Source organism: Myxine glutinosa, chromosome 1 (genome assembly GCF_964187855.1).
Source record: "Myxine glutinosa chromosome 1, kmMyxGlut1.1, whole genome shotgun sequence".
NCBI classification, from domain to species: domain Eukaryota; kingdom Metazoa; phylum Chordata; class Myxini; order Myxiniformes; family Myxinidae; genus Myxine; species Myxine glutinosa.
This window is the reverse complement of record NC_136261.1, coordinates 374,194,120-374,221,379: the sequence shown is the minus strand read 5'-3', so window position 1 is coordinate 374,221,379 and position 27,260 is coordinate 374,194,120. Positions and strand designations below refer to the sequence as shown.

Below are 27,260 nucleotides of genomic sequence, written 5' to 3'. Positions count from 1 at the left end.
TTATAGATATATATATATATATATTGTTGCGGATCTCGGAGTACGGCGCTCCCCTTACCGAGGGGGGGGGGGGGTTAATCCCCTCGTCTATAAAGCTGGCCGTCCGAGTCCTGGAGCTATGACGTCACTTCCGGTCAGCGCTGAATAGGGTGGTAGGCCAATTTATCCTATTACCTAATTGCCAGCGCCTCCCGGTAAGCAAGGAAATGAGCCACGCCCGAGCCGCGGCTCTAATGGACACGCCGAGCGAAGCGAGCCACGACTCAGGCTGTTAACAAAGACTACACCCGATTATAAGCGGCTCCTATATCGTGCCACCGGTATTCAATTGGGAAAAGACTAAAGCGATTGGATGAGAAGAAATCAGATAAAGGAAGAACACAGAATTTATTGTACAATATTGAAGAGGTGTTGGTGTTGGTGTTGGGCTAGCGGCTAGGGTGCCGGCTTAGGATCCTAGGATCCTGGGTTCGAATCCCGGTCAATCGCTGAATTAACGCCAGGGGGGTTGACTCAGCCTGTCATCCTTCCGAGGTCGGCTAATTGAGTACCAGTTCACTGGGCAATTCCCTGCTTGTCGTTAAAGGCGGCAAAAAGGGTTGGCGTCAGGAAGGGCATCCGGCCGTAAAACATTGCTTCAAAAAGAGGACCGAAAAACAACAACAACCACAGTTCCCGAAAAAGGCCAACCCCCGCTTGCGGGGAAAAATGGCCTCTAAAGGTGTTTTTTTTTTTTTTGTTTTTTATTGAAGAGGAAACGAAAGAGGAAGAATATACAAAAGAAGGAAATAAAAGGACACAGGGCAAACTTAAACACTCTTAATTAACACGCCCCGGACAAAACAAACACACTTACATGAAAAGGTGGTGGTGGTAGTGGGAAGGAAGAGAAGGGTCCGGGCAGGTGGTAGGTAGGCGTCGATGGTAGGCAGTGAGGTCCGGCTCAGACCTCGCGCTCCGGGTCCACGCTCCAGGTGTTCACTTGTAACACGGCATGAGCAGCCGGCAGCTTCGCGTGGCATTTAACGTGAGCGGGACAGTTATATCACGGGGGGGGGGGGGGGGGGGGGAGACTGGGCTGCGGCGTACGTAATAAATTGACCCTTAGCCTTCGGCCAGTTGTGCGTCCAATGGTCCATGACAACGGAAAGCAAGGACTCCTTTCTCATCTGTTCGAGTCGTTCTCCCAGGCACCCTCTCTCACGCATCTAGTGAAGTAGTCCCACGCAACCGCTTATATTGCCCACTCGCGTATAAAGCCGCCTGCCTTTAGGATACGCCTACTTGTGAGCTGGCCTCGGCCCTGAGTGGTCGCGAGGTGCTCACCGGCCCGCCACTTGATGGTGCGTTGAGGGGCCACGCCTTTGTTCCTGGCCGCTCCTCCCCCTTTTTCTCCGACTCGGCCGCGTGGCTTATGGCAGTGGGCAGGAACAACCAAAAGGCAGCGAACGCTACTGGCAAGCAAGGGAACACAATTTGGAGGGAGGCTACGCTGCAAAATGAATAGGATTGGAAAAAGGGGCCTAGGTTATTTGATTTATGCAAACGCAGAGTCAAACTATTGGGAACAGATCCTTACCTGAAACACATACTAATGAAATAACTAAAGAAGAATCTATGGTGTCCTACGTGTTGCAATATGACCTAACTAGGGTGCGACCTTTGACCTTTACACCAAAAATGGGAATATTTACAGGGGATTATTTATAAGGGATTGTTACAAATATGTACAAAGTGGAGGGTTCTAAAAACCGCAGCAATATATATATATATATATATATATATATATATATATATATATACTATATATATATATATATATATATATATATATATATATATATATATATATACATATATATATATATATATATATATATATAGATATATATATATATATATACATATATATATATATATATATATAATATATATATTGACAAACAGACAGACCAACAGACAGACAGAATAACGCACAAGACCAACCAATATGCTTGAAAAATCTTCGATTTTGCAAGTAATAAACCTAAATTGATTCATAGCAGTAGGTCATCATGCTTGCCTATAAATCATAAAGCTTCTTTCTATGTACCTACGTACAAAGCAATGTTTGTTTTTGCTTACACTATGCGTAATAATTCCCCCATTAGTGTATATATATACAGTATATATATTTATATATATATATATATATATATTATATATATATATATAATATATATATATATATATATATATATATAATTATATATATACATATAAGGTAAAAATTGATAAATTAAAAAGATGAAAACATACATTCATATTTTTACATATTTACAAATTTTACTTGATTTCCATCTTTGGTATATATATATATATATATATATATATATATATATATATATATATATATATATATATATAAGGTAAAAATTGATAAATTAAAAAGATGAAAACATACATTCATATTTTTACATATTTAAAATTTTTACTTGATTTCCATCTTTGGTATAGATATATATATATATATGTATAATATATATATTGTTGTGGATATGAGAATTGTGTTTTTTTATTGTGTAGTACATTGTAAAATATCACCCTCCTTCCTCCAGTTGTGTATAAAGGTCAAAAGGGCGTCCCTTAATTAGGTAATATACAATCACGTTAGCCAATCATAGATTTCCTCCTTGTTGACAGTTATTTCCTTATTCTGTGTAGGTTAAGGCTCTGTTCCCACTCGTTGACATTCTCCATTGCACCAAGTGAAATAAGGTAGATCCCCTTTCATTTTCATTCCCAAAGCCTCTATTGCCAACTGCATTCGCCGCCATTGCCCATGTGCTCCAACTCGGAGAAGAAGGGCGTGGCCCGCCCATCGTCATCAAGAGGTGGAGCCAAGAAGCCCCTACGACCAAACCAAGAATGAGTGAGTATGGCTCAAGAGGGCGGGGTTATAAAACCCGTTGCATCAGCCCCCCACCGAGAGTTGCGCTAGAGACGGCAGATGAGTCACGACGAGCCCTCGGAGAGAGAAGGGAGACGCGTCCTGAGGTGAGCCAGAGAAGCAGCTTTGGCTCCACCAGCAGTTTTGGCTCCACCCGTAGTTTTGGCTCCTGTCGTGAAAATCAACCACAGACACGACTTGTCCCTTGGGTAGGTTTAATATCATTTAGATCTGTGGTAACATCCTGCAAAATACATTCATGCAATAGACATCAGAATCGGAGTATTATATGGCAATGTCCGATATCAATAGGCAAAGCAAAACAAGTGCAGCATATAGGGGCGTACGTACCATTCAAACTACAGGACTATAAGTCACAGTAAGTGTCGCTGGAGTTGTCCTTGCGCCGCGGTTGTCCCGGGTCTTATAGACGCCCCTTTAGTGGGATAAGCGAGCACTCCCGGGTTCACCTTCAGTATAATTTCACTACATTCTCCCCGCCGTTAAAACTATACTGCCGCTAGGCAGGTCGCAAGCAAGCATCAGCAATAATGGAATGGGGTACGTCAATCCACGTCAGTCGGTCCACCCGGAGCGGTCGGGGTGGCGAACTACCCTGCCAGTTCGGGTTCGGAGACTACCTGGTACGGCGTCCCCAAGCCCGGAGTCCCCCGCGTCGGAATAGCTGCCGGAGGTGGGTGTCGGAGGGGGCACCCCAGAGCCATCAGGCAAGGGAGTAGGCGACGACGGAAGTGACGGCAGTAGTTCCATAGAGGAAGTTTCGGTAGAGTCCATAGACTCGTAGATTGGTTCGTCGATATCCCTGTCGTCGACCCCACAAGGGTAGAGATGGCGTACTGAGACAGTAGACTCGCGTCCGTCAGCCGTTAGCACACGAGCATGCTCGGGATTAGCCTGGAGTACCCACACCTTATCAACAAGGGGGTCGTACTTGCTAGCGCGAACCGCTCGTTTGAGATAGGCCGGCCCCGGCTCAGCGAGCCAGCTGGGTAAAGATTGGATACTACCCGAGCTTCGAGGGTGGTGGAACAGTCTTTCATGAGGAGTCTGGTTGGTGGCGGTACATAGGAGAGCCCGGATCGAGTTTAGAGCCGCAGGTAGCGACCACGCCCATTTATCGAGGCCCCGGCCGAGGGTCCTGAGGCTTAGCATGACGGCCCTCCATATAATCCCATTAAAGCATTCGATCTGCCCATTCGCCTGGGGCCGGTACGGGGTGGTGTAGCTCGAAGCAACATTATTCTGGAGCAAGTAGCCCCTCACCTCCTGAGACAGGAACACCGCACCCCGATCGGTATGCACGTAGGCCGGATACCCAAACATAGAAAACAAATTCTGTAGGCACCGTATAACCGTGGCAGCCGACATATCCCCGCACGTATAAGCAAAGGGGAATCGCGAATACTCATCAACGATAGTGAGCAGATAACGAGAGTTACTCGACACCGGCAGCGGCCCCTTGAAGTCCATCGCCAAACGCTCCCACGGTCTAGTAGCCCTAACCAGCGTCCCCATAGGAGGGTTGTAAAAACGCGGTTTGAGCTCCGCACAGATAGTGCATTCACGGCAGATCCGGCGGATGTCCTCAATCGAACACGGCAGATTCCCCTCGCGCACAAAATGCGCGAAACGCGCTACCCCGGGATGACACATAGTGCCGTGCAAAGCGCGCAGCCCCTCCAAAGTGACAACCCCCGCGCAAGTGGCCGGCCTCGATAAGGCGTCGGCGACCAGGTTATCCTTCCCCGGGCGGTATTTGATGGTGTAGCAGAAGTCGGCAAGTTCGATACGCCAGCGAGTGATTTTCTCATTCTTAATACGTTGAGTATGTAAGGTGTCGTACATGAATGCAACACTTTGTTGGTCCGTGACGATTTGGAAACACCGCCCGAGCAAGTACGGCTGCCATCGCCGAATCGATTCGACGATCGCGTATGCTTCCTTTTCAACAGACGAATGCCTCCGCTCAGCGGAGGTGAGAGTCCGCGAAAAGAAAGCCACAGGGCGTCCCCCTTGGGAGAGAGTCGCCGCTATCGCATGATCCGAGGCATCACTTTCCAAGATGAAAGATGCACTCTCGTCAATCGTCGCTACAGCGGCGCCAGCGATTTCGGCTTTAAGACCCTCGAAGGCCGCCAAGGCGGCCGGGCCCATGGGGAACGTGTCACAGGCCACGAGGGGGCGGAGCTTTGCGGAGAAATTTTGCACCCACTTCGAATAGTGGGCGAACAGCCCAAGAGCGCGTTTCAGCGAAGCCCGATCGCTAGGCGGAGCCATATCGAGCAAAGGTCGCAGACGCTCCTTATCCAGAGAGACAGAGCCATGGGTCACGGTGTACCCCAGAAGATCTACCGTGCGTAGAGAGTAACGACACTTAGCCTCATTCATGGTTAGGCGATATTTCTGCGTGACCTCGAGGAAGCGTTTCAGATTAGCGTCCTGATGCCCCTGGTCATACCCACAAACCGTAAGATTGTCCAGATAGACAAAGACATCGGTCAAGTTCTCCTTCGTAACGAGGTCATCCATAGCCCTCTGAAAACAAGTGACCCCGTTAGTTACCCCAAAGGGGAGTCGAGTGAACTGGTACAACTGTTGACCCGATTCAAAGGCTGTATAGACGCGATCAGCCCTAGAGATGGGGGACCTGATGATATGCACTACGCAGATCGAGAGTGCTGTAAACGGAGTACTGGGCCACCTGGCGTACCAGCGCATCCATCCTTGGTAAGGGGTAGGCATCCAGCTGTGTAAAACGATTAATCGTCTGTGAGTAGTCGATTACCATGCGCCGGCGATGGGCCTCACTTCGCACTACTAAGACTTGGGCCTGCCACGGCGACCGACTGGGTTCTATAATACCGTCCTTTAAGAGCTGGGCCATTTCCTTCGCAATGAATTGCGCGTCTGCGCGAGAGTAGCGGTGCGATTTTACGGCTACAGGGGTACAATCAGTGGTCAGGTTGGGGAACAGCGAGAGAGGCTCCACGTCCATCTGAGCGAGGGCGCACACAGCGAGCGTGTCCGGCCCACCGAAGTCCATTTCCAAACGTCCATGTCGCTTAAGGAAATCGTGTCCTAACAGAACGTCTGCACATAACGCAGGTAATACCATGAGATACACGTCTGGGAACGTGCGTCCCTGTATCACAAGTTTCAATCGACATGCCCCTTTTGTGCTCAGCCGAAGTCCTTGGGAGGCCATGAAGATCCATTGTGTAGTCCCGAGAACCGGCCACCCATGTTGATGCACCAGTCGTTGATCGATAAAACTATCCGTAGACCCCGTGTCGATTAAGGCTTGTGACAAAACGCCCTCGAGCCTGAGCGGAATGATGGCCTGCGCAAGGCCGGAAGACCCAGCAGGTATTGTGCCGTCCGGGCGAGAAGATCGCGCCTCGCGAGTGGATCCCACTCCAGCTGCAGTTTTCCGGTCGTTCGGGCAGCCCGTGGAGGATTCTCGTGACAAGCGCATAGTTGGCCGCGCTGGAGCAGGAGCATGTAAATCGTAAAAGCCACCGTCAGAGGACGTTCCCACGCCGGCTGCAGTTTGCCGGTCGTTCGGGCATCCCGTGGAGGATTCTCGTGACAAGCGCATAGTTGGCCGCGCTGGAGCAGGAGCATGTAAATCGTAAAAGCCACCGTCAGAGGACGTTCCCACGCCGGCTGCAGTTTGCCGGTCGTTCGGGCAGCCCGTGGAGGATTCTCGTGACAAGCGCACAGTTGGCAGTACTGGCGCAAGTGCGTGTAATTCGTAAGAGCCGCCGTCAGATGGTGCTCGAGTCACGCGTAGAGGATCACTGCCATCCACCGTTCCATGAGCTGGTGCGATAGCGTGTAATTCGTAAAAGCCGCCGTCAGATGGCGCTCGAGTCCCGTGCAGCGTTCGCTGCGAATCCAGAGGGGTTGGCAAAGCAGTACTTCGTTGCTTGTTTGAGGTGGGCGTCCGGACGCCAGCCAAGGCCGATCGTGCCGCGGCCGGTCGTGGTCGCGCCGGTTGTTTAGGCGGCCCGATGTCCCCCATCAAGGTCGAGCGTGCAGCCAGGGGCCCGCGAGGAGGGGAGACGCTCGTCAAGGCCGGGCGGGGCGCTCCGCTCGGTGCGCAGTCCGTTGGCTCAGCGATAAGCCCATTCAAGGCCGCACAGGCTCGCGTACCTCGCACGGACTTTTTGCAGACCTTCGCAAAATGACACTTGGTGGAGCACAGATGGCATATCGCCTCCCGAGCTGGGCATTCTATTTGGGGGTGCTGCCGATTCCCACAAAAATAACACTTCGTGTACCGTTCAGGCCGTGGCCGGGCAGCGGTAGCAGCAGTCAGGCCGGATGCAGAGTCCGCTTCAAGAGCACCCAGAGACTCGGCCGTGGTCGAGTCCTCCCCCATATCCTCGGCGGTAACCCTCTCCGGTCGCGCGAGTAGAGAAGTCCCCGCCACGACTCGTGAGTGGTCATAAGCGGTAGATTGTTCATGGGCATCTGTAAAGACGTGAGCCAGCCGTAGTGCCTCTGTAAATGTCAACTCCGCGGACTCCAAAAGTCGGAGCCTCAAGACTCCAGAGCTGATTCCAGCGATGAAAGAATCTCGGAGAAGGTCGTCCTGCACTTGCTCGTGGGTCCGTACCTCCTGCACGCAGTCCGCGAGAAGGTGTCGCAGCTCCTGCACGTAGCGATCGATCGATTCCGATGGTTGTTGTCGCCGCTGAGCGAGCTGATGCCGGCCGTGCACGGCGCTCCGTTTCTTTATGTATAGTCGCTTTAGTTCGGCCAGAGCCGTGGCGTACGTCTCAAAGCAAGCAATGCACCTGTAAACGCGGTGGTGGACCTTCAAATGTAACACGGACAGCTTAGCCGCAGCGGTGGGCTCCGGTTCGTGCGTGGCGAAGTAATTCTCCAGCGTTTTGAGCCAGTGGGTGAACTCCGACCCCGACTCCTCGGCTTGTGCGTCAGCATCGAAAGTCGGTACCGTGATCATCTTGGGTTCAGCCATTTCGTAGATTTAAATGATATTAAATGTCGTGAAAATCAACCACAGACACGACTTGTCCCTTGGGTAGGTTTAATATCATTTAGATCTGTGGTAACATCCTGCAAAATACATTCATGCAATAGACATCAGAATCGGAGTATTATATGGCAATGTCCGATATCAATAGGCAAAGCAAAACAAGTGCAGCATATAGGGGCGTACGTACCATTCAAACTACAGGACTATAAGTCACAGTAAGTGTCGCTGGAGTGTCCTTGCGCCGCGGTTGTCCCGGGTCTTATAGACGCCCCTTTAGTGGGATAAGCGAGCACTCCCGGGTTCACCTTCAGTATAATTTCACTACAGCTCCACCCGTAGTTTTGGCTCCACCAGCAGTTTTGGCTCCACCAGCAGTTTTGGCTCCACCAGCAGTTTTGGCTCCACCCGTAGTTTTGGCTCCACCCATAGTTTTGGCTCCACCCGTAGTTTTGGCCCCACCCGTAGTTTTGGCTCCACCAGCAGTTTTGGCTCCACAAGCAGCGTTGACTCCACCAGGCAGCATGGGCTCCACCAGGCAGCTCCGACCCATTACCCCACGGGAACCAGGATCGGTGGCATCGGTGGCCGTCGAGGTCCAGCCCGACGTCCCGTGCGGGATCAAGCTCCAGCCAGCTCCGTGCCTTCCTCCCCTTCTCTGCCGTCCCAAACCACTCCAGCCAATCCACCCTTCATTCCCCATTCGTGTGAGTCCGTCTTTGTTTGTTCTGTCCTGGGTTAAGTAAGACTGCATAGGTAAGCTAAGTTTCACTGTGTCCTTCTGGTCCATCCCTCTTTCTGCATTATTTTATTATCTTTCCTTCTTCCTTGGTTATTTTGGTCCTGTAAATAGTAATAATAAATAATAGTCGTATTTCCAACCTTTTGCCTTCGTCTTCCTCTTCTTCACATCCTTGTTGTTTTAGTGATTTCCCAATTGAATACCGGTGGCACGATTTGGCCAACGTTTAAGGAATCGGGTCTAGTCATTGTTAACAGTTCGGGCCGCGGCTGCCATCCGCTCGGCAAATTAACATCTTATCCGCGGCCGCGAACGAAGCTGCTCACCGGCCTTTTCGGAGGTCGCGGTGCAGCTTCAGGGACCACGTCGGTCAGCAATAATCGAAGGGACTAATCCCCCCTCAAAGGGGAACCATAGGCCGACGTTGGGTTCCGTAACAATATATATATATATATATATACATATATATATATATATATATATATATATATATTTATATTTATATATATATATATATATATATATATATATATATATATATATATATATATATATATATATATATATATATATATATATATATACATATAAGGTAAAAATTGATAAATTTAAAAGATGAAAACATACATTCATATTTTTACATATTTAAAAATTTTACTTGATTTCCATCTTTGGTATATATATATATATATATATATATTGTTACGGATACGGAGTACGGCTCTTCCCTCTTAGCAAGGGGTGGTTAGTCCCTTGTCTTGTTAAGCTGACCGTCTCCGCTCCTGGTGCTTGTAACGCTATCCCGCGGGATGGAACGGATCAGGGTTATGGGCCCAGGGTCTATCCCGAATACCTTTATCCGTCCCTCCGCAGACTAGGGAGACAAGTACCACTCAAACCCCGGTTTGGATGGTCTAGTTAGTTGCCGAGCGGTTTTTAGCAACCCGAAGTTCGAGTCATTAGCCTTCACTAAACCCGATCCTGAACGTTGGTCGAATCGCACCACGTACACTCAATATGGAAACCTCTAAAGCGACCGAAAGAGCATGAAGAAGTAAAGACAAAGTAGGGAATAACAAGATTTATTACTATTTATACACACTAAGCAGAAAGGAAAAGAAAGATGATTTATAAGGCAATAGAAGGAGCAGGAGACATAGTGCAATGATTAGCTTATATATATGGCAGTCTTAATTAATACACCAAGACAACATGAAAGACGGACAAACGGGCACACCTACACGGGGAAATGATGGCAGGAATCACTGGAGGGAGGAGAAGGTCCAAGCCGATGGCAGGGCAGGAAGGTCCGGGCAATTCCACACCGTCGAGGTCCACGTTCCGTGCTCGAAGCGAACAGCAGCTGGCAGCTCCGCGTCTCCACAACCGGCAATAGGGCCTAGAGGGTCTCGGCGTATTGCTGCAGTATCAGCACCCCCTCATGTCTCGTTCTCTCTTGGCTGCTTTAGCTGGATCGCGCGTCTGCCGCACCTCTCTCTCAATCTTCTCCGGACCTCTCAATCTTTTCTCAGGACTCTGACTTCTCCAGGACCTCAATCTTCCCTAAAAAGCTCATCTGCTGTGGGGAGCGTCGCGCTGCGGGTTATATAGGCCCCGCCCTTCAACCTTTGCGAACCTCCCCCAAGTGTTCTCTCTCCGCCCTCTCAAGCCAAACCCCTCATTCTGGGTTGGATGAGCAGGGCCGACTTACTCCTCCCCTCTATGACGAGGTGGAGACCCGCCTTTCTTCTTCGTCGTTACCTCGTGCGTAATGGAGTCAAATGCAGCAAAGTGGACGGGAGATGAAAATGCAGCAAAGTGGCTAAAGAGTCAATTGCAGCAAAGTGGCTAAAGAGTCAATTGCAGCAAACCTGGCAAACCTGGAACTTGGAAGCTGCCATGGGGCGTCGGAGGGGCCTACTCTTATTTAATTCGGTGCAATGAAGAGTCAAACTATTGGGAAACACATCCTTAACCTACAGAGAATAAGGGACTAACTATTTAAAAGGATATATGGTGTCCTGTGTGTAGGTTTATGGAATTAACTAAGAGGACGAGCTTCGACCTTTCTTTACATTACGGAGGGTGCCATTTACACACAACAAAACCATAATTCTCACATTCGTTACACTTTCTCAAATTCGTTACACTTCTCAAATTCGTTACAATATATATATATATATATATATATATATATATATATATATATATATATATATATATATATATATATATACATACATATATATATATACACACACACGCACATATATATATATACCGATATGTATTTCATTCTGTGAAAACACAAATCTGTCGACCTCTTAAAGTACGGTATGGTGTAAAATGCTACACTGCTAACCGCAGCATCTACACCTTAACCAGCACATTCTAGGGAAGGAGATCATGAACGTAAATGAGGTGGGAGGGTGGAATGAAGATCTCATAGAACTCAATAAGTGAGATAAAACCCACATAGAACTCAATAAGTGAGGTAAAACCCACATATAAATCAATAAGTGAGGCTAAAATATAAAATCCATTTGAATTCAACAGAGTCGTAACATTTCAGGTAAAACTGGTCCGTAACATTAAAGGAATTTTAAAAAGATGGGTAGGTCAAGCAATTTGTGAAAATACATTACAGAAGGGTTAAAGTTCTCAATAGATGGCCTGTAATTTATTGATAAACTCTCGGTTGGCACGGCCGATGAGTGATTGCCTTAAATGGTCCGATAACTCCATGATGTGGGACATGCAAGGACTTGTCGAGGACAAGGAGCAGAGGTTTCAGATTGAGCAGGGCCCATAAAATTCAAGGCACATTTGTGCTGGGAGAAATAATGAATACCTACATGTAATCAAAACAAGAAGCTAATCATTCTGAAGGTGCAAAACAATGGCGACACCATTGTTTACTGCATTCATCCTCGAATCACTCACATTTTTTTTTCAAGTATGGTCCATAAAATAACATAATCTTGGCCAATCATATCAAAGTAGACCTTACTTTGGACCCGTGATAGTGATGAAGTAGAAGAAGATACTGGTTTGAAGATGATGACGATGATGATGAGAACAGCTGGCAAAAAAACAATGTCAAAGTCGCGACTTGATTTCCATCTTTGGTCTTTTCCTCTAGATTCATTGGCCAGCATCTGCCGAGAGCAAATACGAATGCCAGCTGGCAGGGAAAGATATTGGGGTAAGTGTTCTGGGTGCTCTCCATTTTCTAAGCAACATCTAAAAGGAAATTGCCATCAATATCTAAAATGAAATAATAGATGAATCTTTTGCTCCGCAATGTTAACATGACGCTCTCCTTATGGAAAGCAAAGGTGAAACTGACACTTTCTAACGGACGCAGGTGTACCGCTGAAGCAGTGGTCCCTGTGGATTAATGTAGCAAATAGGGATTTGTTCATGGTGCCGGCGATAACTTGCCTCCTCTTCATAAAAAAAGACACCATGGGGTCTATAATGTCCACCAACTAATGCCAGCATACATGACACCTGGTGTAACATCACCCATCACCGCGCACACTTTGATGCCTGTGACACACAAGTTTATAGTTGGGTGGGCAAGTGGCACACACGAAAGAGCTCAAAGACAGATTCGCTATCTTATAGCTCTCCTGGTGGCCCCAGAGACAGCCGTGCATGTGTGCACTTTGAGAAAGTTGAAGGGGATTGAGTTTTCTGCTTCTGAAAGGTTAAACTCCGCTTTATGAAAGGAGGAGCATTTGAGAGCACGATACTCACAATCGTCCATCACATGGCAAAAAGTGTGTGTGCAATGGCAAAAAGTATATATATATACTAGTGGGGTCACCCGTGGGAATCCCACGGCCATGGAAGTGTGTGACATTTCGACATATTGAGTTAGATGCTGCACCTGCACATTCAGTTTTACAAAATGGTTACTGCCAATTTATCCGATCCACAAATGATGTTATCTGCACAATGTATTTACTTCTGATAACATGTGAATGCATGTGCGTGCACATGGGAAATACTGTTTGAAATGTGTACAATGTATTACATCTCATGTAAAATGTGACTTTAAGAGCTCAAATCCACTCCATCACGATCAAATCCATCAGGCACATGGGGCAGAGTGGGTCACACACAGGGGAGAGTGGTTCACACACACACGGGGGGGGGGGGGGGGGGGGGAGAGGGGGGCAGGGGGGAGTGGGTCACACACACACATCTCGTTTTTTCATTTCTGTTCCTCACAATTCTGTCTCTCTCATATTCACAGACACACATGCACACATCCACATACATACACACACACACACACACACACACACACACACACACACACTTAATTAATTGTACAGTATCGGTTGTTTCTAAACTGAAATAATTTTAAAGATTGTTGTAAATGATGTTAATTTTACAACATGCCATATTCAACTTTATTTAAATTGTAAACCTCAAACTTAGTTTCTCCACCTAAAGCAAGAACCTTAACCTGTAAACCTGTAAGCAAAACCTTAACCCCAAGAACCTTAACCTTCGCTCTTTCACGAGCCTCGATCTTGTATACAAAAAAAAAAAAAAAAAAAAAAATTGACTAGTTTCCCGACTGCGCGGATCATCAGCTGGGCACCGTTCTTCCTCGAGGTTTCAATCCTTTCAGCCCAGGACCTCTCCAAACGGCGGATCCACAACCTCGATCATGGATCCACATCAATTGATGGTAAATCAGTGGATCCACAACCTCAGTTGCGTCCAGGGCAGTCAGTCAACCCATCAATGCAGCATCACTTATTCCAACTTTACTTGCAATAGGATTTAATGTGTTATCATATATTTATAACTTTCCTTACACACTCTATAATATGATAATATCATGAAATCATTCACATCTTACCCTTAAATACATCAATCGACCAGACAGCATGACCACACCACCTACCTTTCTATCAAACTCTATTTCGAATGTTCAAACTGTCATTTATAACGGTTTTTGGCATGCTGCCAAAATATAAAAACACCTCACCTGGTACTGATATAAAAACACCTCACCACCACGAAAATAAAAACACCTCACAGCCATAAAACACACACACACACACACACACACACACACACACACACACACACACACACACACAGTCACGTGAAAAAGTAAGTACTCCCCATGTAAAGTTTTGACTTTTCCAACATATTTCAACATACAGCTATTTGATCTTCATTTCAACAATATTGACAGATAAAGGTGATATAATATAACAAATATCATGAAACATTTACATTTTGTAGTCCATTGTAAAATTTAAAAAAACATAAATGCAAATTTCGCATGTGGAAAAAGTAAGTACACCCTTGGCTGTAATAGGTGGTATTGCCCCCTTTGGCAGAAACAACCTCAAGTAGGCGTTTCTTATAACTCTCCACCAGTCTCTGACATCGACTGGGAGAAAATTTTGCCCACTCCTCCATGCAGAATTCTTTCAGCTGTGCGATTTTGAGGGGTTTCTTGCATGCACACCTCGTTTCAAATCCCCCCACAACATCTCGATGGGATTTAGATCCAGGCATTGACTTGGCCATTCCAGAACCCTCCATTTATTTCTTTTCAGCCATTCCTTGGTGGATTTACTGGTATGTTTAGGGTCATTGTCATGTTGCAAAGTCCACCTTCGGTTGAGCTTCAACTTTCCGACAGATGGCCTCACAATATCCTCAAGCACCCTCTGGTACAATGAAGAATTCATAGTGGATTCTATGATGGTGAGCTGCCCAGGCCCTGATGCAGTAAAGCTGCCCCAAACCATAATATTTCAACCACCATGCTTTACAGTTGGTATCAGGTTCTTGTGGTCAAATGCCGTCTTTGGTTTTCGCCAAACATGTCTTCTGGTACTGTGGCCAAATAGCTCCACCTTTGACTCATCTGTCCAGAGCACATTGTTCCAGAAGTGCTGGTCTTTGCCTAGGTGTTCATTGGCAAACTTTAGTCTTGGCCGGATGTTCTTTCTGGACAGCAAAGGTTTCCTCCTGGCACACCTCCCATGAAGATCAAATTTGTGCAGCCTCTTTCTAATGGTAGACTCATGCACTTTGACATCAACAGGGGCAAGAGCTACCTGTAGGTCCCGTGATGACATTCTGGGGTTCTTAGAGACTTCTTTCAGCATCTTGCGGTCTGCTCTCGGGCTGAACTTGCTGGGGCGGCCTGGCCTGAACAAGTTGGCAGTTGTTTGGAATCTTCTCCACTTGTATATGATCTTCCGGACAGTCGAATGATCGATTTCAAATTGTTTGGAGATTTTTCTATCCCTTCCCAGACTCGTAGGCATCTATAACCTTCTTTCTGAAGGCCTCAGAGAGCTCTTTTTATCTAGGCATGTCCGAGTGCGCAGACAAGTCCATGAAGCCTACAACAAAGATTGTATAGTGCCAAGAGTCCAAGCTGGAGGTGGTGGGGTGACCGTTTGGGCTGCTTTTCATGCAGGGGGAAAAACTGACCTGGTTGTTCTGAATGGAAACCTGAACCAGTTCAAGTACAGGGCCATTCTGGAAGAAACATTGCTTCCATATGTTCGTGCAGCCTTTCGAGCAAACTTTGTCTTCCAAGATGACAATGCACGGCCTCATCGTGCTCGCATGATCCAACACTTTTTTTGCTGACCGTGGTGTAGAGCATATGGAGTGGCCTGCCATGTCCCCCGATATGAATCCGATAAAGAACTTGTGGGCAGAATTAACGTGTCAAATCGACCACTTCGACCAGCAGCCGACCTCTGTGCGTGAATTGCAGCAGGCTATTGTCACTGCATGACAAGCGATTCCTGTCCAAACCTTGGCAAATCTCGTGAACAGCATGCCTCAACGTGTATGGGCTCTCCTGAATGCTCGTGGGGGTTACACGGAGAACTGAACTGTAATTTTACTGTCCATAATCCGAGTCGTAATTTAACTTTTGTTTTTGTTAAAAAAAAAATTGAGCTAATGTGCAAAATAAAGAGGTACTTCTTTGTAAACGTACAGAAGTTTAACACAGTACTGTCCATGAATGGAGTTCAATATCAGTTTACATCACTTTCAAGGATCAATTTATTTGTTTCGAAATGTCAAATGTGGTTTTTGTTTCTTTTAAAGGTCACATTAACAAAATCTAGAATAATTTCAACATAATTCCAATGAACTTTTGGTTCTAATACATCTTGAAATGTAAGTTCACCCCCACAAAAAAAATATTCCATATTAAATGCCAATATATATATATATATATATATATATATATATATATATATATATATATATATATATATATATATATATATATATATATATATATATATATATATATATTTATATATATATATATATATATATATAATTATATATATATATATATATATATATATATATATATATAATTATATATATATATATATATATATATATATATATATATATATATACTAGCTTGGTGAGGCGAACGCAGCGAGCCTCACCAAGCGTCGATACTGAAGAACGGCTTATTTTAGCTGAGGCTAATGACTGTACCTGAGTTGCTGTGTTGTCATGATTTTCACCAATCATAATACAAACAATTACTTTGCACAAATGTATTTGTTGTGTTTGTGATATTACATTTTTATAGGCAATTTAGGTTGAATATTTTTTTTTTTTCAAGAAAGAACCCTCCACAGATACATAGGGGAGGGGTAGGTGCAGACTGGAAGTTTGGGACGATTACACCTCACCACCACGTAATTCAAAACACCTCACCACCAAGTAATTCAAAACACCTCACCACAACGTAATTCAAAACACCTCACCACAACGTAATTCAAAACACCTCACCACCACGTAATTCAAAATACCTCACCACCAAATAATTTAAAACACCTCACAGCCATAAAACACGTAATAAAAACACCTCACCACCACGAAATTAAAAACACCTCACCACCACGAAATTGAAAGCACCTCACAGCCATAAAACACGTAATAAAAACACCTCACAGCCATAAAACACGTAATAAAAACACCTCACAGCCATAAAATACGTAATAAAAACACCTCACAGCCATAAAACACGTAATAAAAACACCTCACACCCATAAAACACGTAATAAAAACACCTCACCACCACGAAAATAAAAACACCTCACAGCCATAAAACATGTGATAAAAACACCTCACAGCCATAAAACATGTTATAAAAACACCTCAGCCATAAAACACGTAATAACAAGTACAAAAAGTTTTAATTAAAACAAAAGCCGCGTCGATGTTACACAATGCCTAGATGCAGCTGTGCCTATAACGTCAATGTTATAGGCACAGGACATTCCTATTGATTCGATGACTTGATGTTATTTTTGTGCAAAGTGAAAATATATCTCGGCAATTTCCCGTGTGTGGCGACGAATTTTTAATATATCTTGGCATTTTCCCGTCTGTTGTTTCAGGCGGTGTATGACTGACCATGCCGCGATTTAAAAATATATATATCTCGGCAATTTCCCGTGTGTGGCGACACGTGAACGAAGCTATGCTCCTCTCTCCACATTATTGTGACGACGTATAAATTAAATATTTCATCGTGACGATTGTCATCAAATGGACGAATTTTTAATACTCGGGCATGCCCGTACTATATATATATCTAAAATTATATCCCCCCCCTCTATTTACATGAAATGGTTTGGTCCATTCGCAAAGCCAAAGCGAACGGCTTGCGAGTACGGTGACAATCCCCCCCCTCTATTTACATGAAATGGTTTGGTCCAAAGCGAACGGCTTGCGAGTACGGTAGAACCCCCCCCTCTATTTACATGAAATGGTTTGGTCCATTCGCAAAGCCAAAGCGAACGGCGAACGGCTAAATCGCCATAGCTCGGTAACTACTTGTCCGATTAATTTCAAACCTTGAAAAGGCACATCCTCGGGTCCCCAGCAATATACCTGGCAAGTTTCAAGTATATCGGACCCGTGGTTGTCGAGAAACAGCGGTCACAGACACACATACATACACACACACATACACACACACATACACACACAGAGATTACTGGAATTATAGATAGATATCTCGGCATTTTCCCGTCTGTTATTTCAGGCGGTGTATGACTGACCATGCCGCGATTTTTAAAAAAAACAATATATCTCGGCATTTTCCCGTCTGTTATTTCGGGCGGTGTATGACTGACCATGCCGCGATTTAAAAAAAAAATATCTCAATGGACTTGAGGTTACAGGCCTTTGAGAATTCATTTCGTTCTATAAAGGGCAACTTTCATCGGATTTTCTTCACGTTTTTTTTCAACTGAGTCTAAAACTATGTTAGCGACTGTGAAAAATGAAATGATATATCGAATTTGATTTGAAAGAAAACTGTGTGAGAGAGCAAGACCCCACGGGCCTACAAAACAGGCCTCAAAGCTATGCGAGTTAATAAAATGGTGGATATTTGTTTATATGAAGCCTCTCCCACAATGGGTGGAGCTATGGTTCCCAGAATGGGTGGAGCTTTGAGGTTTTGTCTTCTCTGCAAGAACAACAAGAACAAGAAGAAGAAGAAGAAGAGGAAGAAGAACAACAGCAGAGGGCACTCTATGAGCAGCGTCTGCGACGCGGCTAAAAACACCTCACAGCCATAAAACACGTAATAAAAACACCTCACAGCCATAAAACACGTAATAAAAACACCTCACCACCACGAAAATAAAAACACCTCACAGCCATAAAACACGTAATAAAAACACCTCACCGCCACAAAATTAAAAACACCTCACAGCCATAAAACACGTAATAAAAACACCTCACCACCACGAAATTAAAAACACCTCACAGCCATAAAGCACATAATAAAAACACCTCACAGCCATAAAACACGTAATAAAAAACACCTCACAGCCATAAAACACGTAATAAAAACACCTCACTGCCACGAAATTAAAAACACCTCACCCCCACGTCATTTAAAAGCACCTCACCACCAAGTAATTCAAAACACCTCATCACCAACTAATTCTAAACACCTCACCAACACATAATTAAAAACACCTCACCACAACGTAATTATAAATACCTCACCACCAATTAATTCAAAACACCTCACCACCATGTGATTTAAAAACACCTCACCACCACGTCATTTAAAAACACCTCACCACCACATAATTCAAAATACCTCACCACCACGTGATTCAAAACCACCACAACGTTATTAAAAACACTTCACAACCACGGAAGCAAAAGTTTGAGGGAGTCGTTAAGTTACAACAGACACTGCCCAGATGTGTAGATATAGAGATAAATGACTGTACCCGAGTTGCCGTTTTGTCATTGTTTAAACCAATCATAATTCAAACAATTATTTTGCACAAATGTATTTGTAATATACGTGATATCACATTTTATAAACAATTGAAGTTGAAAAAAAAAATTCCCCAAACAATTCCAAAAAAAAAAAACAAATTGGAAATGTTTTCAAAAGAAATACCCTTAGGACATACCGACGGGAGAGGAGAGATATGTGCATTCCAGAAGTTTGGTACGATTTCACAAAAGTTTGAGAAAGTAGTTCAGTGACAACACAACACAGGACAGGACAGACACTGCACAAATATATATATATATATATATATATATATATATATATATATATATATATATATATATATATTGTTACAGACACGACTTTGATGTTAAAGTGGGCCGAGCGGAATGGCCGTCGTGTCCGCACAAATTACCCGACTATACTCGACGTTGACGAAGTCGCGCGATGCTGGCTCAATAAGAAAAAGAAGACACCCGGCTGGATTACAATAACACAATACGACACCAGGGGTTCAGTTCTCAAGACCTCCGGAGGAGGTTATATTAAGGCGGAAGGTTAGATTACAACTACAAGAGGGACAGCATAGAAAGACAAGCACTTAGACACACTCTTATATTAACCCCAACAGACGACAGATAAACGGGACAAAATGCTGACTCACACGGGGATTGATGGCAAGGAAAGGCAGGCAGTCGATGGCTCAAGGTGCACTCTTGGCTCAAGGCAGAATCGACTCGGTCCGGTCCAGAGATGCGGGGAGGTCGCAGCGCTCGGATGGCGTCTTGTCTGCTCAAGCTGGGGGCGCATCTGACTCAGCGCTCGCAGGTGGCTTTCCTTCTCCAAGCTGGGTGCGCATCTCTCGTCACATCCGGCGCGGGGCCGCGTATATCCGGCGGGGAGTGACACGCCCTCGGCTCGTTAGCTCCGCCTCGTGGAATCGGCACGTTGCTTCTCATTGGGTGCGTGCGGGGGGGTTTACCAGGCTCCGCCCTTGACGAGGAGCTGACAAGGAGCCCCTTCGTGGTAACCCCGTGGAGCGCATGGTCTGGAGCTAATCGAGCCGGTGTGAGGACGCATCCTCCCCCGCTCCGCCGCCATCTCCTCTGTTGTTGTTGTAATTGTTGGGGAAGAAGATGGAAGGAGGTATGGGAAAGGTCCTAAACTCACTACTGATGCCATATAATCACATTCTGGTGCAACGAAGAGTCATAATTAATGGAGACGAGGCCTTAACTGACATAGATTAAGAATAACTAGGAAGATGTCCGAAAGTTGTCTACGTGTGGTGCGGTGGACCTGGGCACGACATTTAATGGGGGAATAAGGGGAAGGTCGGCTCTACTGATTGTTATTTACATGCAATGGGACTAGGGAATGGGGGATTGGGGAAAGTTGGGGAGTATTGGAGAAAATAGGGGAATATTTACAAGCGGATATGGAGGCCAAATTCCATATTCGCAACATTGCACCCTTCTCTACCCTCGGGGCGTCCCGACCCGATAAATTTTTACCTACTTTAGTGTGGCACGCAATGTAGTTCCCTCTACTATTAACTCTACCCTGAGTGCGACAGTTTTACAGATATTCACAAATGAGTAAATATGTCCCCCTGCGACGTTGCACCCTTCTCCTCACAGAAACACACCCACAGGATAACCGAATCCGGAAAGAATCCTCAAACTAAACATACAGCCGGTAGGGAGCATTATTTACAAGACTACGCTGCTATTTACACTACGATCCAGGACCTGTTTTTGGAGGAACACATGCAGATGTTATGCATAGAGAGAGCGCGCTTGCCAACATCGATACACCAACCCACGAGTGCTCTGTGGCCGACGGCCTTTAATAACGTGCAGAGCACCCTTCCCGAGCATCAACAGCACCACCCCACCACCAATCGGTGCAGTCACCATTGTTCATTGGAATAAAAATAAATTCGACAACCCCTAACCCTGCAGGTGTCTCTTGCTCTTCTCGTGGTGCACTTGGTGGTGTTAACTATTAGTGGTTCACCTGTATGGCATAGGTGCCACGTTGATCCATAGGTCCATCCCCGGGTGGTGCTTGGCCGCAAACGAACTGCGGTCCATTGTGGGTGGCCACAAACATTGCGGTCCATATGGTGTATCGATCCCGGCAGCAAACAGCGAAAGTGCAGGCCCACAACTGCGCAGCCAGCACCTCTCTCTCCTCTCTCTCTACCCCAAAGCCAGATCCTCGGAGGTGGGAGACAAAAGAAGAAACAAGTGAGTAAGGTGGTAAGGGCGCAAAAGTGCACGCAATGTAAGGTGATGCACACTGGGGGCACATGGGAACCAGGTGAGACAGGTACGTTCCTATCGTACGCCCCCCCCCCCCACCAGGTAACCTACATGGCCCCTCCCTTACCCCTTACTGTATCCACACAACACAACACTACCCATAAACATCTACTTTACAAATCAACAAACATCCCTACTGTCTTCCCCGTTCCTCCCATATACCAAATTCGTCTTCTCTCCCTCCTAACCAATCAAATTTGCCATTTTCAACTCTCATCAAAATTTGCCATCTCCAACTCAACATCAAAATTTGCCATCACCAATTCATCATCAGTCCCTCCTAGGGAGGGAGAGATGGAATCACCCCAATGTCTCATCCACGTCGTGATGCGTCTCACAAATCCAACAGCAATTCTCATTTCTGCAACACAAACAAAGAAAACACAGGTGTGGAGTCATCATCATCACCACAGGTAAGTGGCTGCGTATGGTGCGACAGGTTCTTCAATCCTAACTATTTCCTAAATGACTTTAACAACTTTACACTACCCGGGGTCTTTCTCCGGCCAAACCATTGGCCCTCTTACACTATGGGTTCTAAAAACCAATTCCCATTGGCCAAACTGTGGTGCTCTTCAATTTGGGGTCTCACTCCCCCGATTCATCTCCCGGTGCCCTCGTACAATTTCTGGGCTGCGACGTGTACCTCTCCCAGTGGGTCTACCCACCTGCACACCTCCACCACTGCAGTTGCCTCCGAGCTTACCTGCTCCTTACCCTAACCTAACTACCAGGGGAAGGCCCTCTGGCTCTCTCCCCACTCCGTGCCCTCTCTGGCACTGGGCTGCCCGATCCACACCCGGGATCCTCAGGCACCCACTCACAACTACCGGCTCCCAGAGCCCACCTGCGGCCTCACCTGGCCGACATCCTCACAGTGGTGGAGTGCCCAACCAACTACACACACTAACAGGCTACACGCCCAGCCATTTCCACAACACTAATGCACCCATTCACAACACCATTCTGCAACCGCACCACAAATGCCAATATCCAACCACAATTTACCTGCACCCTCTACCTAACACTTACACTACCCGCCCCGGGTATCCGTGATGGGGGTCCACTCTTCCCCCATTCACACCTTCGCACCATGCACACCACTCCGTACCACTTACTCCAACTCTCTCCACACACCTGTACCTGCACACCTGTGCTCTCACACCTGGTGCCACCTGCACCCTTCTCTCCCCAAGCGCATTCGCGCTGATCCACAACACTCACTACTCATACACTACTCCACACACCTGTCCAGTTGCACACCTGTGCAATCACACCTGTTCAATCCTCACACACACAGCATCATCTCAGCTAACTACTCCCTTCTGAAACTTGCGCTTCCCAGTCGTCCCTTTAACTATTGCGCTCCCTCGTCATTATAATCCACACTAATCTACCTGCGTCCCCACTACAGGTATCAGTCACTAACTAACCTTAACGTTACCTACTGTCATCTTCGCTAGATCCCTACACACAATATCCTAACCCACCCGGGCTAGTTTTCACTGCCATACACCCCATAAACTATAGCTCCTTTGCCCCCACATGGGAAAGGTGGCAGGGATGCCACCCTCTCCCACCGGGCCTATCGCTCCTCAATCCCCCAGTCCTCTGGCACTAATAAGCCCCCCTTATTCAGAGGTACTGGGTCCCGCCTCGGCATCTAAAGCCGAGGCAATCCACGGGGGCGCCTGCTCGCCGGTGTAAGGTCTTATCCGGTCGGCGTGGACGATCCGAGGGAGGGCTCGTGGCCCCATTTTGATCTTAAAGACCACGTCACAGATTTGCGACAGGACGACTCCTGGGCCTTGCCAGGGGGAGGTGAGTTTTGGGCACCTTCCCCTTCCGCCTCCGGGGATTAAAGAACCAAATCTTCATCCCCGGAGCGTATTGACTCCCCTGGCTCCGGTCGTCGTACCTGCGCTTCATCTTTTCCCCCGCCAGATGGAGTTGGCGGCGGGCGAAGGCATGGACTAGCTCCATGCCTTCCTCTAGGTGACGTGCGTACCCCTCCCTCGGCGGGTTAACCACTGTGTCTGGCACGGGACCGCATAGCAAGTCGGCGGGAGCCCGTAACTCCCGCCCATACATAAGCAACGCTGGACTGCATGCGGTGGCCCCGTGCTGGCTGGTCCGGTAGGCCATAAGCAAATAAGGGAGATGTTCGTCCCAGTCATCCTGACGGGTGGTGGTGAACAGTGCCAGTTGTTGGATTAAAGTTCGGTTGAATCTTTCCACCATCCCGTCAGATTGAGGTCTTAAAGGCGTTGTCCTGGTTTTTCGAATTGACAGGAGACTGCACACATCTTTTAGTAATTTGCTCTCAAAATTTCGTCCCTGGTCGGTGTGCAACTCCTGTGGAATCCCATGCCGGCACACAAATCCTTCCACGAAGGCCTGCGCTACCACCCCTGCTTCTTGGTTGGGGAGGGCGTAGGCCTCCGGCCACTTGGTGAAGTAGTCCATCACAACGAGGATATACTTATTACCTTGGCGGGTGCGGGGCAGCGGTCCTAGAATATCCATAGCCACCCGCTCAAGGGGGGCCCCCACCTGATGTAATTGAAGGGGGGCCTCATCCTCCGTGCTGGTCCCTTTTTGGCAGAACAGGCGTCGCATCTCCGACACCAGTCCTGTATGTCGCGCCCCATATTCACCCAATAGAACCTCCGGCGGACCCGAGATATTGTCTTTGTCCTGCCCAAATGGCCGCCGGAGCGGGTACCATGCACCTGTTGCAATATGACGTTCTTGAATTTGTCAGGGACTATCACCAGCCAGGAAGTTCGATCAGAGGGAACCTCCACCCACTTGCGATACAAGATGTTGCCTTTCAATTCCAGGGTCTGCCACTGAGCCCAATATGCCTTTGTTTGTGCCCCGAGGGGGGTGACCTCTTCCCCCTTTGGTCTTTGCCCCAATTTGACCCATTGGAACACCGGCCCCAGAACAGGATCCTCCTGCTGGGCCGTGCTCCAAGCCAACTCTCCAAATTCCTCGTCCGCGGTTAGTGGCAAAATTGGCCCTCTCACCCGGGTTGCCCGGACGACGAGAATCGGGGCGGAATCGCCCAATTGCTCCCTCTCCTCGTGTCTCGCACAAAATTTACAGTTTTCCCCCAGACAAGGACGCCGAGAGAGTGCGTCCGCATTACCATGGGCCTTCCCGGCCCTATGGGCCACATCAAAATCGTACTGCTGCAACTTTTCCAACCACCTTGCAATTTGGCCCTCCGGTTCCTTGAACCGAAGGAGCCATTGCAAGGAGGAATGGTCAGTTCTAACCAAAAATTTCCGCCCGTACAAGTACGGGTGGAAATGGTTCATGGCAGCCAGCATAGCCAATAACTCTTTGCGAGTGACGCAATAATTTCTCTCGGGCCTACTTAAGGCCCGACTATAATAACCAATCACTCTCTCCACGCCCTCCTGTAACACTCACCACAGGTGGACACTCTTCCTTACTTCTGACAGCGCACTCTTTCCTCATGCACCTGTCCGTCACACACCTTTCTCGCGCACACTCTCCCGTTACACCCTCTGTAACACTCACCACAGGTGGACACTCTTCCTTACTTCTGACAGCGCACTCTTTCCTCATGCACCTGTCCGTCACACACCTTTCTCGCGCACACTCTTGCGTTACACCCTCTGTAACACTCACCACACCGCGCTTCCATGTGCTCCCTCGCACACGCGCTACGACCGACTCACTCTCGCCAGCACCCTCACTCCTTGGCACACACTTTTTCCTCACACACCCCAGAGTCGGACTTTCTCGCACACCTCCTTTTTCGCACACCAGACCTGTCGCACACTTCACCCACGGCCTCTCACGAACACCCGGGTCCATCTCGACCCCCAAGCTTATTAAATCCCCTGGCGCATCATACGCACGACCATATTGGTCACCACTTACACCGGGTCCTCTTTCTCTTCGCTTCTCCTCCATCACCTGCGAATCCCTCATCCGGTTAATGAGCACATCATCACGATCCAAACACAGACTTTGGACCAATTCTTTTATCTCCTCTTTTATCTCTTTCTTATCCCCTCTCCGTCGCTTCTTAATTTCGCTCATCCCTTCTTCCACTTCTTCTAATTTCTGCTTCACCTCTTTTATTCCCCGGTACGTATCCTCAAGCTCATCCTCTAAGGCTACCTTGACCGTTTCCAGGTGCGTCCTCACCTGCCGGTCCTTCGTCTCCATTACCTCTATCACCTCGTCCAACCTCGTTGTCAGTCCCTCACGTACCATCTGACATTCCCTCTTTGTCGCTATTAAGTCGTTTTTTATGTCGTTTTGTGTCGCTTTTAAACCTCCTAATACCGCAGTGTTCCTTTGAACCTGCTCCACTAACTCCGTCTGTCCCACCGTCAGCTGCTCCACCTCCTGCGTCAGGTCCTCTATGCCCCCTTGTAACTTTACAGTCCCCTTTCTCACCTCCTTCTCCATGTGCTCCTTACAGTGCCTCACCTCCTCGCGCACTCCTCCGACCTCCTCACTCACTCCTCTTCTGATCTCTTCTCCCATCACTTGCATCTCCTGCCCAGATGCCACCCTCATCTGCTCCATTTCCTCCCTGTGAGCATCCAGTTTGGTTTCTACCCCCATTCTGACCCCCTCTATCTGCTGCCCCATTTGGTTAACTTCCCTTTCCGCTTGGTCCCTCATGTCCCTCAATTTGCCTTCCATGGTGTTTTCTAACCCCTCTAACCCATTTTTCACTCCCTCTATCTGATTCTCCTGGGCAGCCATTCTATTTTCTACCCCCGTTAACCCATGTTTCACCTCTTTTATCCCGTTGTCTAACCCCTCAAAATTATTGTCTAACTTCCCAATTTTCTTGTCTAACTCCTCAAAATTATTGTCTAACTTCTCACCGGTACCCCTCGCTTCGTCCCTCATTACCCCCAATTGCTCACTCCGAGCCCTCGCTTCGTCCCTCATTACCCCCAATTGCTCACTCCAAGCCCTCGCTTCGTCCCTCATTACCCCCATTTGGTTTTCCAATCGCCCACTATCCACCCTCATTTGCTCACTCTGAGCATCCATCCGGTTCCCCAATTGGTTACTCTGCAGTTTGAGGGACGCCTGCATTTGCGCCATAAATTGCTCCATGAGGACCTGCATCTGGGCCATCCCTCCCACTTGTGCAGCGGGTGCGGCCGCCGTAGCTATGTGCGAGGCGCCATTTCGCGCGTCTGCTACCCCCGCTGTTTCGCTCTCCTCACGTGTCTCAATTTGGTCCTGGACCGACCCTGCTTCACTCTCCCCTACCGGACCCCAGCCGTCTTGATCCGCCATAGCGCGACTTGCAAAATTCGAGTTTCGTAAAACAAAACAAATTTCGGCCGCTCCAAATTTTGACCAAATTTTTTTTTTTCCTCTATTCGTTTTTTTTTTTTTTTTTTTTCAAAATTTGGTCGGGCCTCGAATCCCACTCCTGACACCATTTGTTACAGACACGACTTTGATGTTAAAGTGGGCCGAGCGGAATGGCCGTCGTGTCCGCACAAATTACCCGACTATACTCGACGTTGACGAAGTCGCGCGATGCTGGCTCAATAAGAAAAAGAAGACACCCGGCTGGATTACAATAACACAATACGACACCAGGGGTTCAGTTCTCAAGACCTCCGGAGGAGGTTATATTAAGGCGGAAGGTTAGATTACAACTACAAGAGGGACAGCATAGAAAGACAAGCACTTAGACACACTCTTATATTAACCCCAACAGACGACAGATAAACGGGACAAAATGCTGACTCACACGGGGATTGATGGCAAGGAAAGGCAGGCAGTCGATGGCTCAAGGTGCACTCTTGGCTCAAGGCAGAATCGACTCGGTCCGGTCCAGAGATGCGGGGAGGTCGCAGCGCTCGGATGGCGTCTTGTCTGCTCAAGCTGGGGGCGCATCTGACTCAGCG

General features: G+C 47.2%; 1 protein-coding gene across 1 annotated transcript in view; it reads left to right on the top strand.

Moving 5' to 3' along the window:
* Positions 1 to 27,260, top strand: part of LOC137419374 (semaphorin-3A-like) — a 282,479-nt gene that overhangs the window by 139,037 nt on the left and 116,182 nt on the right. Inside the window, exon 5 of the mRNA XM_078770189.1 lies at positions 11,837 to 11,899. Coding sequence (XP_078626315.1) covers positions 11,837 to 11,899 — 63 coding nt within the window. The remainder of the gene's footprint in view (positions 1 to 11,836; positions 11,900 to 27,260) is intronic.